A 17,079-nucleotide genomic window follows, 5' to 3' on the forward strand; every position below is an offset into this window, starting at 1 on the left:
AAACTCTCAGTGCTTTTTACCTCTGCTGAAGTAGTAAGATTTCTGACAAACTCTTACAGAAAGACTCTGCTTTCCTCAAACAAATTTTATCTGGCAGAAATCCAGAAGGCATATACCTGATTTTCTACCTGTAATGAACTTGCTGACATTCTTATTTTATTTTGGTTACAAGAAAAGTGGAGGCAGGGAAAAATGACAGAACCTCCTAGCCTGGAAAACTTTTCCATATCGCTTCTTTCCCCCTAGGTGTCTCATGTGAGGCAGGGGAAGGTCATTTGTCACAGGCATCTATTACTCTTGTTGCATAAGAGAGGACTCAGGCACAGAAAGAAATTACTGTTTTACATTTGTCCAGATAGTTTGACATACAATCAATTGGGTTATGCTTCTGTATCATCTAAATATGTTTTGGGTGCCTTAATCACCAGAGCTTCTTTTCTTTTTGAGAACATATCTTATTGTTATGCTGATAAAAATTGCTTACTAGTAAAGATTAAGTTCAAAGTATGGAAAAAATAACTCAACTTTATGTACACAGGGATGGATTCTGATTTTGTTATTCTTTTCAGGTAATGCTTCTGCATGGTTTTCTGAAACTATCAATATTCAGGGAAAGTAAAAAATTAAATTTTTTGTTGATACATTAGGAAGATACAAGAAACAGAGACAAAAAAAGGGAACATTATTTTTCAGTGACATAAATTCATTCCACACCTGTGAATGGAAGAATGTAGATGGTCAGAAGTGTGGATGGTTTCCATGTACAGGGAGACTAAACAAATTAAAAAGAGGGAACTGTCACAGGAAAGCATGGAGATCACATGTGGCATAGAGAAAGCAATGAAGGATTGATTGTTTTTCATCATATAGGAGCTAAAGGACAGTACAATCATTAGATAGCAGGATCTCGGGGCAGGTTGTTTTGGGGTATTTTTTTGTTTGTTTTGTTTTTTCTTGTTCCTGATGTAATGAATAATTCACCTTGAAACTTAGTGCTATGGGACATCAAGGAGGTCAGTGTATCAACAGAGGGGAAGAATCAGGCTGGAAAAAGCCCTAATCTTGTCTGCTAGATTCAGAAGGTGCAATTAAATATGGAGGTTTAGTTGCAGCTCCCAGCTCAGGCAGCTGTGAGGCAAAGATCACCGGAAAATGGGATTAAGTTTCAGGAAAACCTTTTGCCTTCTCTTGCTTCCCTGGATATCTCTTCACCCTCAAAGGCAGAGGCGGGCTCCTGGGCTAAATGAAGCTTGGCTTCTGCTCAGGCTGACAGTTCTTCTTTCAAATACAGTTCAAGAAGAGGTAATCTTTTTAGGCCCAAAATGTTTTCAAGTTGAAGAATTTGGAGATGGAATGGAAAATCTGGGGAAAATACTCATTTAGTGCTTTTAAAAGAAGAGGTGCAGTAAGCTAATGACTTCTGAGAATTACAGTGCCTTGAATCCACGAAGGGTGAATTGAAAGAAGGAATCAGATCATGAGAAATGAGCAGCATCATTACATTTAGAGAACAGTGGTGTTCCCTAATGTTTGCTTCCATTTGCTTAAAATTCTAAGTTTTACCTGTTTAATTGAACAAATAGAGATCTTGTTTGTAGCCAGTTACTAACCAGAACAGATTAACAACAGCTTTCTCACATATTGGGGTCTGGCTATAGGCATCCAATATGTTATGTGGATATAGGAAGTATCAACATTACAAGTTAATTTATTGTGTCTATGGTCCCAGTAATTTCTCTGCAGCCTGTCAAATTTAACAGCCCACTGCTGAATAAAAATTCTGAAGAAAGCAGAAGATTGTGATTGTTTATGTTGAGAGGGAATTGGATAATCATACAAAGACAAAGAAGGGGAGACAAATAGAGGAAGGAAAATTTTGCAGAGAAGAAAAAGAGGAAAAAGGTATTAAAAATATCTAAAGCCAATTTTCAGCATGGCAAGAAATTTAACAGTAGAGTGTCACAGGTTATCTGCTGATACTGGAGTGGATAAATCTATTTATTCATTGTCTGGAGAAGTGGCTGAAAAAGCAAGGTGACAAAAATCGTAGATGACATGCTATTATTTAAGTTGGTCAAGAAGAGGGAAAAGTATGTGAAGCACTTTAGAAGGATCTTGTCTTGAAGGTTGTTTATTTCCAGTAAAAGTAAAATATGTTGTTGAAATAGGACGTTGTCTGGAACCATAATGTACCTAATTAAAGGCATAGAATGACGTCTGTACAAAGAGAGGTTAAAAGAAAATAATCCAGGGCTATTGAGATTGGGAAGACCAGAATTGCATGTGCCACATTCATAGAAGAGATGGTCATTTGCATTTTCTTACAATAGGGATAAAAAGAGTTCAATGACAGTGAAAGACAACAAACTCAAAACCAGATTTAAAAAAACCAAAAGACAGCACCTTATTAACATAATGTTTTCTTCACCTTATACACCCATTACACACACAAAGCAAAGTCACTTTCACAGGGAAATTGATGAATTATAATAAACAATGAGGAATACACACCAAATACTTTTGTTCAAGGGAAGGGAACCATGCATATGCACTCAAATAATGATCATCTGTAGGTGGATGAGAGAGGCACCACGAGGATTTGTGTGGGTCTGTGCAGGGATTATTGATTTGGGATGACTGCTTTCAGCAGCATGGGAACATAGCTAGTCTGTTTCCAGGGCCATGTGCATGGAATGGGAAATAGCTCTGCTTGTTTTACCTGGGTTCTCCCATCATCCATAGTGCTCTACATCCACACTTTTTTGCATAAAGTACACAGAGGATGTATGCTGTCATGTTTTGGGCTAATGAACTGACAACACTGGGAAATAAATTTTCCATGTAGGCTGATTGTTTGATTATTAGCCCGGTTGAATTAATCCTCACTTCCCACTGAAGTGACTGGTAACAGTCAATACAGAAAATGGCTAGTGGACCCTCTGAACCTCTGGTCTGGCACTCTTTCTATCATTGTGAGGCTTATTCTTTTTCTCTTGTTGCTTAGAAACCTATTGATTTGTCTTGAGTACTACTTAAATGCTAATAATCGTATTCTCCAGCGCAAAGTTTATAGACATGCAATGTGCACCCATGTACTTGTTTTGCTGCCCTGTATGGAAAATGTTTGTAATGACCTTGCCTCATCTCGTCCAGAGTAAATTTTTACCCTTGGTATCTGAAAGATTTGCTTACAATACACTTGAATCATTCTGCCACCATACTTCTTTACTGATGCTGTTTTACTGTTTGCAGACCCTAGGTTATCAAATCAATAATGCTTAGAAATTGCCATGACAAGATCAATGGTTAATTTTGTCTGGCCAGGTATTTGTCCAGTCCTCAAATAGCTTGTTCAGGTTATTTTCCCCCCTTTTTTTCCCTCGAGGGGTGCAAACTGGGCAAAGATAAGTCTCTATCCCAGCTCTTGCTGCTAGTCCAAGATCTGGTTTTGAAACTGCTATAATGAAAAAAATCATTAATAAACAAAAATATATCTCTCCTTGTTGCAGATCGTTTCTGTTTTGCAGTCTCCTCTCAAAATGCATATATTGCCTATTTTTCAGATGCAAGAAAAGTAAAGCTTTATTTTCTCTATCACAGAAAACTATATAGAAACTGTGTTTAAGTCTCTGACAAAGCAAGGGATCTAAAAAGATGTGAAGGAGATTGCTGAAGTTACACTTGGCAATTTTTTGTAAATTGCCTCTATATTTTTTTTTTATTCAGCTAACAATGATACAGAGTTTATTCTTCCATATAGTACATATTCCATGGCATGTAAGGAGGGTCGAATTCAGGAGGATACAATTTGTGTTTGTAGTTAAATCCTTTAAGTGTCCGAATAGTCCCACTGATATTTGGTCAGCTATTTGAGGGAAATACTGTAGCAGTTCCACTTCACTCACTTTGTTGTGAACAAGAGGCAGACCGGAGTAACGAAGAGGCGGACTACTACAAAGCAGAACGGGCTAGACCTCATTCTTTGCAGCAGGGATCCCCATTGGTGTTCCCAGCATAACTGTGGAACCAGTGGTATTACTATCCATGGCATCCACCTTTCCCTTTGTTTCCACACAAGAATCTTAGTTTATCTGCTTACACAATTTATTAATTCTTTTTCAATATGAAATAATCTGCTATTACTTTGTATAGCAATTGCACTGATACAGAAGTCACCCTGTGATTCAACCCTTGTTACATTTCATGTGGACTTGGCAGGATCTCATGAGGAAAGGAGGGCTGCCACCGGTTAGGCTGAGGCAGTAACAGAGAGGAGGAGTAGGAGGAGGTCATGCCCTTAATTCTGGTTTTATGTCCTGCAACGACGTAATTGTGGCACAAGAACTTAAATGGTGAAACTCTCTGAGATTCTCAGAATGAGCTAGGTAAGATTTTACAGCTTTGAAGGAACTTCCTCTTACAGAAGTTTTTGCAGTGCCTTTTTTGTTTTTGTTGTTAGTCTTTTATTTTATTTTTTTTAAATGAGCGTACCTTGCAGCTTACCGTCTGTAATTGTGATTGGTTTTTTTCTCCAGTGATAAAGTCAAATGGGAATACTTTACAAATTATTTACTACAGTTTAGATTAAAGACAGCCCTTAAAAAATTTACAGTTTATCCCCTCAATCACTACAGGTCTTTTGGCACACTGTGGTTCTGACAATGTATACATTTCTAGTTTAAATTTTCATTAACTATTCCAGAACTTTATGAAATAAAAAACTTTAGTATTATATTATGTCAAAGGCATTGTACTGCCAACAGCTGCCTTGCTGTTTTCACTGAAATTGTTGTGTTTCTGATGAGTGTCATAGCAGAAGTCCTGCAGGCTTTCTTCACAATCACACATGCAGGAGACTCTCAAGTAAGTTGTAGTACAGAGGAACTTAACAGTAGATATTTTCCTCTGGCTTTTACCATTTAACCAAGTGTTGCTACAACTTAATTACTCTCCTGACATGTTTGCAGTGCTCAGAAGTTGTGGCTCTCTGTGACATCAGTAAGGCATTTGACACTGTCTCGCATAACATCCTCGCAGACAAGCTAAGGAAGTGTGGGTTGGATGAGTGGACAGTGAGGTGGACAGAGAACTGGCTGAACTGCAGAGCTCAGACGGTTGTGATCCACAAGTGCAGAGTCTGGTTGGAGGCCTGTCACTAGCGGTGTTCCCCAGGGGTCTGTGCTGGGTCCAGTCCTGTTTAATATGTTCATCAATGACCTGGATGAAGGGATAGAGTGTAACCTCAGCGAGTTCACTGATGCTACCAAGCTGGGAGGAGGGGTTGATACACCAGAAGGCTGTGCTGCCATCCAACAAGACCTGGACAGGCTGGAGAGCTGGGCCGAGGGGAACCTCATGACATTCAACAAAAGCAAGTCTAGGGTCCTGGACCTGGGGAGGAACAACCCCATGCACCAGTACAGGTTGGGAGCTGAACTACTGGAAAGCGGCTCTGTTGAGAAGGACCTGGAAGTGCTGGTTGAGAGCGAGTTAACCAAGAGCCAACAGTGTGCCCTTGTGGCCAAGAAGGCCAATGGTATCCTGGGGTGCATTAAAAGGAGTGTGGCCAGCAGGTCGAGGGGGAGCTTATCCTCCCCCTCTACCCTGCCCTAGTGAGGCCACATTTGGAGTACTGCGTCCAGTGTTGGGCCCCCCCAGTTCAAGAAAGACAGGGAACTACTAGAGAGAGTCCGGCAGAGAGCTACCAAGATGATCAGGGACTGGAGCATCTCCCTTATGAGGAAAGGCTGAGACACCTGGCTTTGTTCAGCCTGGAGAAGAGAAGACTGAGGGGGGATTTCATCAATGCTTGTAAGTATCTGAAGGGTGGGTGTCAAAAGGATGGGGCCAGACTCTTCCCAGGGGTGCCCAACGACCGGAGAAGGGGCAACGGGCACAAGTTGGAACACAAGAAGTTTCAGCTGAATATGAGGAAAAACTTCTTTCCTGTGAGGTGCCAGAGCAGTGGCACAGGCTGCCCAGGGAGGTTGTGGTGTCTCCTTCTCTGGAAATATTGAAAACCCACCTGGACGTGGTCCTGTGCCCCCTGCTTTAGGTGTGCCTGCTCAAGCAGGGGGGTTGGATGAGATGATCTCCACATTTCTTTTCCAACCCCTACCATTCTGTGATTCTGTGAAAAGTCACTCTAGCTGTCTCAGTTATAAGGGGTGGATACATATGTCCTATACATGGGTGTCTAGTGCCATGCTGAGTTGTCCTGCCCAGCCTCCTGGTGTTGCATCAGAAGACTGACAGGTCTCCTGGCTTCTTGCCTCCTGGCTTCTTGTCTGCCAGGCTCATTCAGATGTCTGAGCCATCACAAGGCATGTGAAACAGCAGAAACATGATTATGTTGAATCTCTCAAAAGTCGCCTTAGTTGAATGAGACCGAGTCAGAGAGGACTGCACTGTTGCCACTAGTACAGCGAGTGTGAGCACACTAAAGTGTCCATTTTGCACTAAGAAGTAGTTCAGCAACTGCTTCTTCAATTTTTGGAGGTTAATATTTCTCACTGCTTGTTGTAGATACCCTGTATTAGAGGAAATATGGAAACAGAAGATCATCAAAAAGGAGGCTTGCAAGATACTGGTTTGCCATCTCTCTGCTTCAGCACAACACGGGGAATAAGGGTGCAAGGGGTCACAGACGAGGTGGCTCATTTTCATCCATCAGAGCCACCTGGCACAGTCAGTATGCTGACAGAGATGTCTCGAGCCATGGGCTCAAAATGAGCAAACTTCATGCCTGGGATGTAAGAGAGTTGGGAACTTAGCTCTTCCCTCTCTGCCAAGGCTGGGGGCAGGGGCAGCATGTCTGTGGAGCTGGGAGTGTGGTGCCTTCCTCCTGCCGGCTGCTGACTGCCAGGAAGGATTTACAGATGGGGAGCAGTTCCAGGTGTGGGCATCCCTGAGGAATGCACACCAGCAGATGCAGTCTGCCAGTACCTTTGGAGAGTGGGCTGCATGCATGACTGGGGGGGACAGGAACCCCCAAGAATTGTTTCCATGGAAATGCATTGCAGTGCTTCTGCACTGACTGGAAGTGGCTGAATCAGAAACTTGGAGGCTGATGAGCACGAAACAAGCTGCAAAAACAGTTATTTTTTGGTCAGCCAGCAGAATAAAAAGGGTAGATTAAAAAAAAAACATAATGGCTAGGTTTCACAGGAGACTCGGAAAAAAACCTCCTTGGAGTTAGTGAATTAAAGCTGTGATAAGAAATTGTCTTTTCATATTCTTTAAGCGGTATATGTTAGAGCAGCTGGGTTAAACTGTCACTGCAGCTTAAAGCAGTATAGTGTTCAAGGAGGAGAGTCTGTCTTTTGTGTGGTTATTCATGTTGTTATAGGTACAGCTTTCAGGACAATATTTGGCATTCAGTGTAGAACACCATGAAACAAATGCATCATGTGAGCTCTCAGAGCAATTTTTCTCTTTCTCATGTAGCATTTACCATATGTTTGGCTTGTTGGCAATTTAATCAGTCTGAATAATCTTGTTTTCTGACAAGCCTCCTAAAACACAAAGGAGTGGTACAGTTTGTATGGGTGAAATGTGCTCCACAGAGATATTTCAAGTTGAAGAATAAAAATGAGAATTAGACAATACAGAATTCATTGAAAGCCAGTTTTCCAGCTGCTCTAATTTCCCACAATTTAATTTGTGTGCCGTCAAAAGCAACTTGGAGGCTTCCAGCAAGATGATAGAACTATGGGTGAGGCTAAACAGAGGGTCTAAAATGTGCTGAATGCATTGCAGTCCCATGCTGTAAAAACATCTCCTAGGAACAAATACAGGCAGCATAATATCCTAGTAAATTTGACCATTAAATAAAACTGTGAAGTCATAAAGCTGTAGCATTACCCAAAATTAAAGCATTGTCACCTTTGAATTACGGAACAATATAGTATGCATTTAGGAAATCTGCTTTCAAGGCTGCATTTAACTATTCCAGGTTATACAGTAGAAGATGCAGCTGCGCTCTCCTTCTAGGTTTTGAATGACTTTCAGCTTGTGTGTGGTTTGAAATTTTACTAAGCTGAGAAAGTAATAAAATAATAAAGTGAAATAATGAAGGTAAAAATAAACAGTGACCTTTGCCTGGAGAACAGCTTTTTCATTCTCATTGCAAATTCACAAGTGTAGAGAGAGGTCATTAAATTGAGTAAACAGGAAAAAAACCAAACAGTATGGACAGATTTAAAAAGTTAATGATAACGTCTTTGTTGAAATAAAGGAAGAGAGAGGCTTATCAGCCTAGTTTAACAGTTTCCAGATATGGAAATGGCTAGAAAGAGCTAGCAGCACACAGCTTGGTTTGCATCTATGATTACAGTGTCACTGCCCAAAAATATAATGAAAACAAAACCGAAAAGAATATTAAAAAAAAAAACACTAACCAAAGACAAACCCAATCCTTATATTGTGAAATAGGAACAGTATTTCAAGCCCCATTTTCAAAAGCCATAGGCGTAATCCATGCAGAGGTATGCCTCTGCAAAGGCATATGCAAGTCATGGAGCTAAGTTACAGACAGCTGTTGCACTGCATCCTAGCTGTAGTGATATGTGTGCATGTCCGGACTGCAGCTATGTTTCTTACATAGGTCCTGAAGCATGCCTGAAATGCAAGCTCTCAGATTGTTGTCAGTAGGCTTCAGAATACAGACTGATCGAGCTGTAAGGGTATAATTCCTTGACCTCATTCTGAGGCAGGCAGCTGTATTTTGGAAGCAGCCCCAGCTAAATTTGTGCATATAAATTTGAGAAAATAATATGGTGTTTTTCTAAATGCTGTTGAGTTTGAGGTGGAGAAAATGAACCTTGAATAAAGCCCAAGAGTTGACCTGAATGGTGAGGGTCTTGAGAAGAAAGGTTGGGATTGTTTTTGTGAGGTTTTCTGATCTACAGAAGCAGGTGCACATGGTCTTGCTATTGTCTTGGAACGGTTGAAGAATTTACTGCCCTCCAGCTCTTAGGTACTTCTCCCCTAGTCAGCTGAGATGCAGGAGGGAGCAGTGTTGGCTCTCCCACCCTGTCCAAAGCAAACTAAAATTTAAATTGTTTTCAGGCTCATTTGCTGCATGTAAAGTGAGGGGTATCCTTCTGAAGGAAGAAACTTTCTCTGGTTTTTTTGTTTACTGTGATGTGAATGTAATCCCATACTCTTCTAGCAGGTTGTGTGTGACTTTGTGCATGTTACCTAGCTCCTCTATGCCTCATGTCCCTCTTTTCAAAACAGAAGTGTTTATTCTTTCCCTGGGAAGCTGGATGGTTGAATACATCTCCTTTTTCTCCCTCTGACATTGTTGTCATCATCTCTTTTGTCTTGTCCATGTGGTGTGTTGGGCTGCTCTTCTAATCTGAAGACTTCATTCCAGACTCCCAAGTTTTTAAAGCCTCTTTCACTCTTTTGTTTTGGTTTGTTTGGTTTTTGGTAGCAGAAGATGTGTATTTCTGTGCTCCTTCTACGCCAACTGTGCAAAGGGGGAAGAAATAAATTTTTGAATGGTGATAGCTTTTGCCGTCCCAGAGGTATGCTTGCTGGTGGCTGTGACTTTCACTAGATCCATGAGCCAAACGTATTTTTTTTTTTTTTTTGAGAAGCTGTACTGATGGTTACCTGTACTTCAAAGATGGAGCATAGTGGGAACCTTTAAAGTGTCCAGCAAAGCACAGATCTGATCTGTAAAAGTAATAGGCATAACAGATCAGGCATGTGTAGATTAGGAAATATAACTCCAGAATTCTTCCTTTCCACTATTACTTTTTTTAACTCTTTGTTCTGATGTACTTACTAAATGACAATTACTTTGAGCACAGAAAAACACTTGATTTGTTTTTCCTTTCCCTTTGAAAAGTAGAGGATGGAAAATCTGCAATTAGTTTCTAAAAGATCTAAAAGATCCTGTGGAGACAAGCAGTTCGTGAATGTCAAAGTTCAGTTTTGAGAGGGATGGCTAAGTGCACTTGTAATGATAACAAGACCATTGAAAATTAATGAACAATCACAGAGGGAAATAAGAGAAAGACCTGTTGCGTTGCCTGTCCAACATGCTTGTTAATGAATGCTTGTCCCTAACAGTGTGTTTGCTGATGTCCAACTTCATTTCAAACATGTCAATTACATTTCTAACACTTCTTGGGAAGGCTGTTTTATGCTCTGCTACTTCTAACAAAATTTTCCTAGTAATACTTAGCTGCTTCTAAATTACTAGATCTTGATACTCTTGGCTTTTCAAGTACCCACACAGCACCTCTCCTGGTGTACAAGTAAAGAGACTGGAAAGGACAGTAGTGTTAACCTCTCTGAAACTCTAGTGTTAGGCTGTTGTACTTCCTAAGCAGCACGGTAGCCACTATTGTAAGCATCAATTTTACTGCAGTTTCTCAAAACCATGTTAATAACTCTCAGTGGGGAGGAGCTTATGACTGCCTGTCTGGAATTTCAGCAACCAGTTCGTTCCATCATCTCTTAGTTTTACATTTTGCTTACAGTATCAGCAACTTGATGTTTGTCTTTTTAGTAGATTTTTCAGTGAAGGTAGGGGTTAAACTTCTACCAAATTCAGCGAGAGGAAAGTAAGTTCACCCTCAACTGCTTCTGAAAAATCCACTCTGTTCATGTCAGTCCTCAAGAGAACAAAAGAAAAAACAGACAGACTCTCACTGATAAGAATCACTTCTTTAAGATGTACAGGATGTGTGTTATGAAGTCATTGAATTAAATTGTGTTGGAAGCAATATATTGTGCAGGACTGTGCATGCAGGGTATTGTGCTACAGTGTTGACTGTGATTACAATCACTGGGGTAAGTTTTACAAGCAATAAATTTGTAATATTGCTTGTGATTTTAATCTAACTTTTGTGTATCACACGTTGCAGCAGTGTTTCATTGAGCTCCAACTCAAAATATCTACAAGCAGCACCCTGAACTCAGCAAGAACCACAGAATTACAGATCTATGAGCAACCTTTTTCTGTCTACCATCACAGAAATGATGAGAGTGGTGTGAGGGAATGTATGGTTTGCTGAGCATAAACAGTCCTTACAGTTAACATCATACATTACTGGGAGAGTAATTTCTCTGTAACTTGCAGCCAGGTCTTGGAACAGACCTCTTTAAATAGTCTCCAGATGGTTGTTGTTACTTGCTTGTCATCTGAATGCCTCCATAATGACAATCCATTAAATCATCTGAGTGTCTTTGCACAGATAGTCCATTTAGGATTTTTATACACCTATTAGAGTTCTATTGAAGTAATCTGTGGGATGTTTGTAGCTCAACAAAAGATATTTCAACTGCAGGGCATTGCAGTGGCCACAAAGCTACTGAGCTCGTCATGCCAGTGTATTGGGGAGTAACTGGCAAGAACTCAGACCAGGTAATCTGGTAAAACCATCTGAATAGTTAAATGCATAGGTTTTAAGAATGGTTTAGAAAAGAGTCTAGTTCAGTGTTATCTGGGGTTTCCCTGCTGAAGTGTGAATAACAAAATAGAAATCTCTTGTCTAGATCTTGCCTCTTCCTCTGTAACTGTCTGTAGGTTTCTGCAAGTGAGATTGAAATCTTCCTCTCAGCAAATGATTAAAATTAATTTCCTTAAATTTTTGCCCTGTCAGTATCTTGTATCCTCCCTGGGCAAGCAGGGTCTTTGATAAAGAAGGAATTTGCTGGATGTGACTCTTAATAACATTGTGGAGCGTGTGCAGGGCTCAGTCCTGTGAATTCTCATTAAAGAGTTGCCTTTTACTCTGGGTCAGCTCAGCAGATTGGCTCTTCAGGCTGTCCTTGTTATCTTGCCCGCTGCTATCTCACCAGAACCAGCTGGGAAACAGCCTCCCTGCTAAGCTAATTGCTTCTAATTGTGATGTTCTCCTTATCATGCCAATCTCGGTGCTGGTCATGAGCTGGTTGTTATGGTGCAGGTTGTGCTTAAGCCTAGATCCTGCTTTCTGTCACCTAAGAAATCCCTTGCTTTGCCAGTAAACGTATTGAAAGAGATGAGAATGGGCTCCCCAGCGTGCAAAAGCATTAATGTTTACAGTTAACTACAGATCCCGAGTCATATATTGTTCTGTACATCTAAGCAGGGCATCACTCAGCTTATACGTAGAAAAATCTGAGAACTGAGTAAAATGAGTGACCTGACTTCCAGCTGGGTGGTAAGCACATACTGTCCGTTTTAGCTTTCTGGCAAGAGTTTGTGATTTCTGTTTGTTGGGAGTTTGTGCAAGGTCATCAGCAACAGTTCTCCACTACCATTTGTTGTTCTAACAGCATGTGTGTGTTCTCAGGTACAGCTATGTTTGCAAAAGATGAGCCATATTATTATGACTTTTCTCTCAGGTCCAAAGCCAGATGAAAGGTATCTCATTTTCTTCAGATACCTGGCAATAGAAGATGCTGAAGATCTCCCGTGGTCCCCAGGAAGACTGTAGCTTCCTTCTTGCTCAGCAGGTTCTGTAGTGTTTGCTCAGGCTGGTTCAGGGAGGAACAGCTTTGTGGGCTACACTGACCTGTAGAAGGTCTTCATCACACAGTGACCATCTCAGAGCCCAGGGTCCTGCTGATCCTCTATCCAATGCAGTGAAGCATTAGATTTCAACTGGGATTTTTTGTTCCCTGCTTGTTGCAAGTTTTTTGCTGTTAACTCCTTTTCAATCCCTTTTCATTTAACAGAAGATAAGATCTGGACTGCAGTGCAGCACAACAACACAGGGCTAACCAGAGTCCAAGGAGCTGATCCAGAGAAGCCATATACCATGTCCTTTAACTACAACAGCAGTGCGGATCAGCTTGAAGCCATGATAAACAGTGCGGAGTACTGCGAACAGGAGGCAGCCTACCACTGCAAAAAGTCACGTCTCCTGAACACCCCGAGTAAGTGCTGCAATCCCAAATCTTTCCTTGTCAACTCTTATTGATTATACAGCAGACACAGGCCGCACTGCGACTGAGGAAGAAAAAAAAAAAAAACAAAAAACAAAACAAATATCAGCAATACAGAATAGAGTGAAAAGCCTTTTACCATCTTGGATATTACTGTGCAGTGCCTGTCGCTTGATGCAAGAGGGTCAGAGCTCTGCAAGGGAGTTTCTGCTCTGTAAGTTCATGCGTACAAAGGGTCTGAAAGATTCTACAGTAGAAAGTACCATTTGGAAAATGCAAAAGCTGTATTTAGCTGATGGCAAATGAATGTGTTTATTCATTTACAGTTAACTGTATATTAAAGATAGAAAGCATCCAGACTACTCTAGACTTTTATGGTGTTTCTGGAGAGAAGCGCACCTTCTTCTGAGTCCCACAGACCTCAATATGATGTTTAAGGTGCTGGGTAGTACAGTTCCTGGGACAAAACTAATTTTCCCCTCCTGATAGAAGGAATAAGTTTTTTTGACCTGATTTGATGTAGCAGTAACAAGAAAGCAGAGGGTCTGATCAGTTTGTGTCTTTGTGGTAAGAAACCTCCAGTGGCTACTCAGGATGGCTGCCTACCACTCAACCTTCTCTTGGGGTCAGGATTTTACATTTGCTTAGCCAGAGGGGTGAATGCCATTAAGGGCAGGCTTCTTATTGTCTTCGAAGGCTCACCTGTTACTTATAATGTCTGTATGTTCTTGGTAAATCTTTGTTTATTAGCAACTCTTAAATTTGTTAGTAGGTTAGAATAAATCCCATGTAAAGCCTTAAGGGGAGCTTGCAATGGGAGTTCCTATTGTGTTAAAAATACATTGCCTAACGAGATGTACCAAAAACCCACCTGGTTCCAACAAAGTTACAATAACACTGAATGTTTATAGATCCAGTAACCAGATGTCTTATGGCCAGTTTATTTTTAAAACCTGTGAATCATGTCATTTGTTATCATCAGAATTTACTAGCCAAGAACTGCTTGTGTTGCTAATAATTTTTTAAAGAATGAAATCTTAATATCGGCATCTAGAGCAGAGCACAAAGGGGAAACAAAATGCAGGCGTAACTGCTCATAAAGAGGGGGAACTAATGTCTTACAAATGCTTTCAGTGTTGCTGGCTCCTGTATCCCATGCTACATTTGACGTGTTATAAAGATATAATCACACAGTGATTATTTCTGAAATAACTTTTTAAGGATAAAGGCCACAGTATTAGAGCAGGTGTGCATGTGTTTACTTTTAGACATTTCTGTGAGATACTTGGTCATGTGCATGCACAAAAGTACACTATGAGTGCATTTTGAGATACCTCTCGTGTGTTGTGTGTCTATAAAGCGAGGGACATTTCTTAAAGATCTAAACCTATTTCTCTTAAAAAAAAAAAAAAGTGAGTAGTGATAAACTTGTGTAACTTCACAGTATATAAACTATCCTGCTTCAGGGCTAAAGCTATCTGCCAAATGTCAGACCGGCTAAGATGATACTTGACAGACAGCTCCTTCTCCACTTGTCCAGGACCAAAGTTGTGACTCTGAGTCCTCAAGGGAGAGGACACAAGGATGGTGTCCAGCAAGCTGGCTTGTGCTCTGGCAGCTGTTGCAGTGCCACTGTGGTCTCGACAGTTGACCACACAAGAATCGCATGACTCATAACTCTTTAGTACAGCTCCAGCTGATAAATCAGAAAAAAATTACAATCCAATGCTACGCATATGGAAGACACCATCATTTTTTCCTCTCTCTTCTTATGTCCTTTTGTATGCTTTTTAATTACACTTTCAAATTTTTACCCTGAACTTTCTTGATAGCCTAAGGCTGTAAGTTTGGTAAGATGTGGAACATGCTCAGAAATAATCATTTGAGTTCTTGAAATTACAAGACAGGGATAACAATTTGTTGTTAGCTATTAAGTGTTTTTTGAATAGCAGAAAGAATCTTTTTTCCCTAAAGCCTTAAATAGCCCTATTATTTGTTATTCATTTTGAGGCGAACTGCTGCTGAATTATAGGAGAGCCTAGAGACCTAGTGGTGCTGAAAACTATAGGTGTTTTGAAGAGTTTTAAGATTTAAAGAATTTCCGTTCCTAAGCTTGAAGATGAGCTACAAGTGTGAATAACCTCAGGGCATTTTGCTAAACTCGCTGCAGAAGGTTCTCATCTGTGTTGTTTATGCCTAGAAGTAACTGGAGGGAGTTTGATTTGGGGTCAGAGAAACAGAACAAAATTCAAAACTTGGGTTTTGTTTCTTGACTCGGCCTAGGCTTTTGGATGCCTGAAGCACTATGGTCTCTGTGTTGCAAGGGTATCATAATGTGTAATTATATTTAATGAACTACACTTGAGATCTTCCATCAGAAGTCAGTTTACATATGCACATGTATTGACGACAATGCTGCATTTATAGGCCAGCAGGAAATGTTGCATGACCTGATCCAGCCTGCTGAATATCTCTACTCATTGGTACCTCTGGACTGAGCCCAGTGGTGAAGGCTTGAGGGAAGGTCATCTCCCAGAGGAATATCTAATCTTGACAGAGCTATGAAAGTTCCCCTTCCTGCAAGGAATCTAATACATTTCTGAGCTTCCTCTAGTTTGGGGGTTTGTTCTTTATTTTTTTTCAGAAGAGATGGAACCCGTTATTAGGATTTCTCAGCTGGTAGCACCAAAACCCTAGATCCTTTTCTGTAGCATCTAAACACTATCATGTTTCACAGAGAAGCAATAAAAAGGTTTCCTTCTGTATTCATAACGTTACTCTCCAGCAAAGATGCATGTTGTTACATAGCAACCTTGGCTTTCACAGCTTTGACATGGAGAAAAAAAAAGAAAAATCATGTGCCTGGGCAAAGGGGTAAGTATGGCACTCTGGGCTGCCTCAGAAAGAAACCAAGGGAGGCTCCTGGCTTGCCTAAAGTTGATCCAGTCTATATTAAGGAATTTGTCTTTCTTCTGTTCCTAGTACCTTTGCCCTGAAGACACAGGCACATCCCCAGCGGGTGTGATTCAGCGTAGTCTCCCCATTGAGTTACTTGGATTTACATCTGCAATGTGTCAGACATGCAATCTGGCAGTTGGCAAACGAGTTTACTCATTTCCACCTCCTGCTGTCTGGAACAGCCTTATCAGTTCTCGCTGTCATACTATGGCTTAGCTGCAAGCATGTCTTTGAAAAGTAAAATTAAATTGCCCTGAACCACGTTTTTGTACATCTCTGCCATCAGATAGATTTTCAGGAGTTTTATGAACATCTGAATAGATGTCTGTTCATCAAAGGAATAGCTGGCTTTCTTATGATGCTGGCAAATGAAACTTATAATTTATGACCAGTAATTGCAGGTCTCTTGTGACTTCTCCATGTCTGTTGGAGAGACACCCACATAACTGGAGCAAATCTGACAGTTGGCATTAATTAGGAAAGTCATCCACACTCTTAACAAAAGATTGTAGACTTTACCATCACCTCATCCCTAGAAGCACAGACCAAGACAAGCTAACAGGAGAGGATGGGCGGTGAATGGGAAGCTTGGGCTACCTCTAAATGTGCTGTCTGAGTTCTAGGAATACGAAAAGAAATTCAGGCCCCTAGGGCTCTGATTTCCTTTCTTTGTGGAGTATCTCAGGTAATACCTAGGAGAGGGGAGTGTGTACAATCGTAGGTGCATGTTTGTTCATGAATGTTTAATTAAACTGTTAACATACAAGGTATTTGAAGGGATGAAATCACTTTATTAACTGAGCAAGCCCTCAGCTCTGAATGAATTAGCTCCGTTTTCTAGAAACAGTGAGTGTACTCAAAAGCTTAGTATTTGGGGAGCTGCCTCACATCCACCGTATCAAGGGCTTAACACAGTGACGGCTGTATCAGTGGCAGGATAGCTTGCTTTACAATACTTGTCTGACAGCCTATCAAGTTCATAGCTTATTTGTGTAGGCAAGGATTGAGAAAAGATCAGTCCTAGAGCAAAATCAAAGAAATAGGAATATCTTCAGGTGATGTTTTCTTCCTTATTTTTCTCTTTCTAGTAGAATTCCTACACCTTGTCACCTGAAGCTTTGATTTCAAACACCTGTGCTAAACTACGTACCTCTTCCCTGAACGGTCTGCCAGTCCCTCTTAAGATCTGTCGATCCCCAGTATTATGTGCCTTGCACCCAGGTGTCCTCC

The 17,079-nt window shown here is 40.8% G+C and overlaps 1 protein-coding gene across 1 annotated transcript in view; it reads left to right on the plus strand.

The window, feature by feature from the left end:
- Nucleotides 1–17,079, plus strand: part of CNTNAP5 (contactin associated protein family member 5) — a 297,497-nt gene that overhangs the window by 188,852 nt on the left and 91,566 nt on the right. Inside the window, exon 13 of the mRNA XM_075093104.1 lies at nucleotides 12,682–12,882. Coding sequence (XP_074949205.1) covers nucleotides 12,682–12,882 — 201 coding nt within the window. The remainder of the gene's footprint in view (nucleotides 1–12,681; nucleotides 12,883–17,079) is intronic.

The sequence above is a fragment of the Phalacrocorax aristotelis genome, chromosome 5 (assembly GCF_949628215.1).
Source record: "Phalacrocorax aristotelis chromosome 5, bGulAri2.1, whole genome shotgun sequence".
In the NCBI taxonomy this organism is placed as follows: Eukaryota; Metazoa; Chordata; class Aves; order Suliformes; family Phalacrocoracidae; genus Phalacrocorax; species Phalacrocorax aristotelis.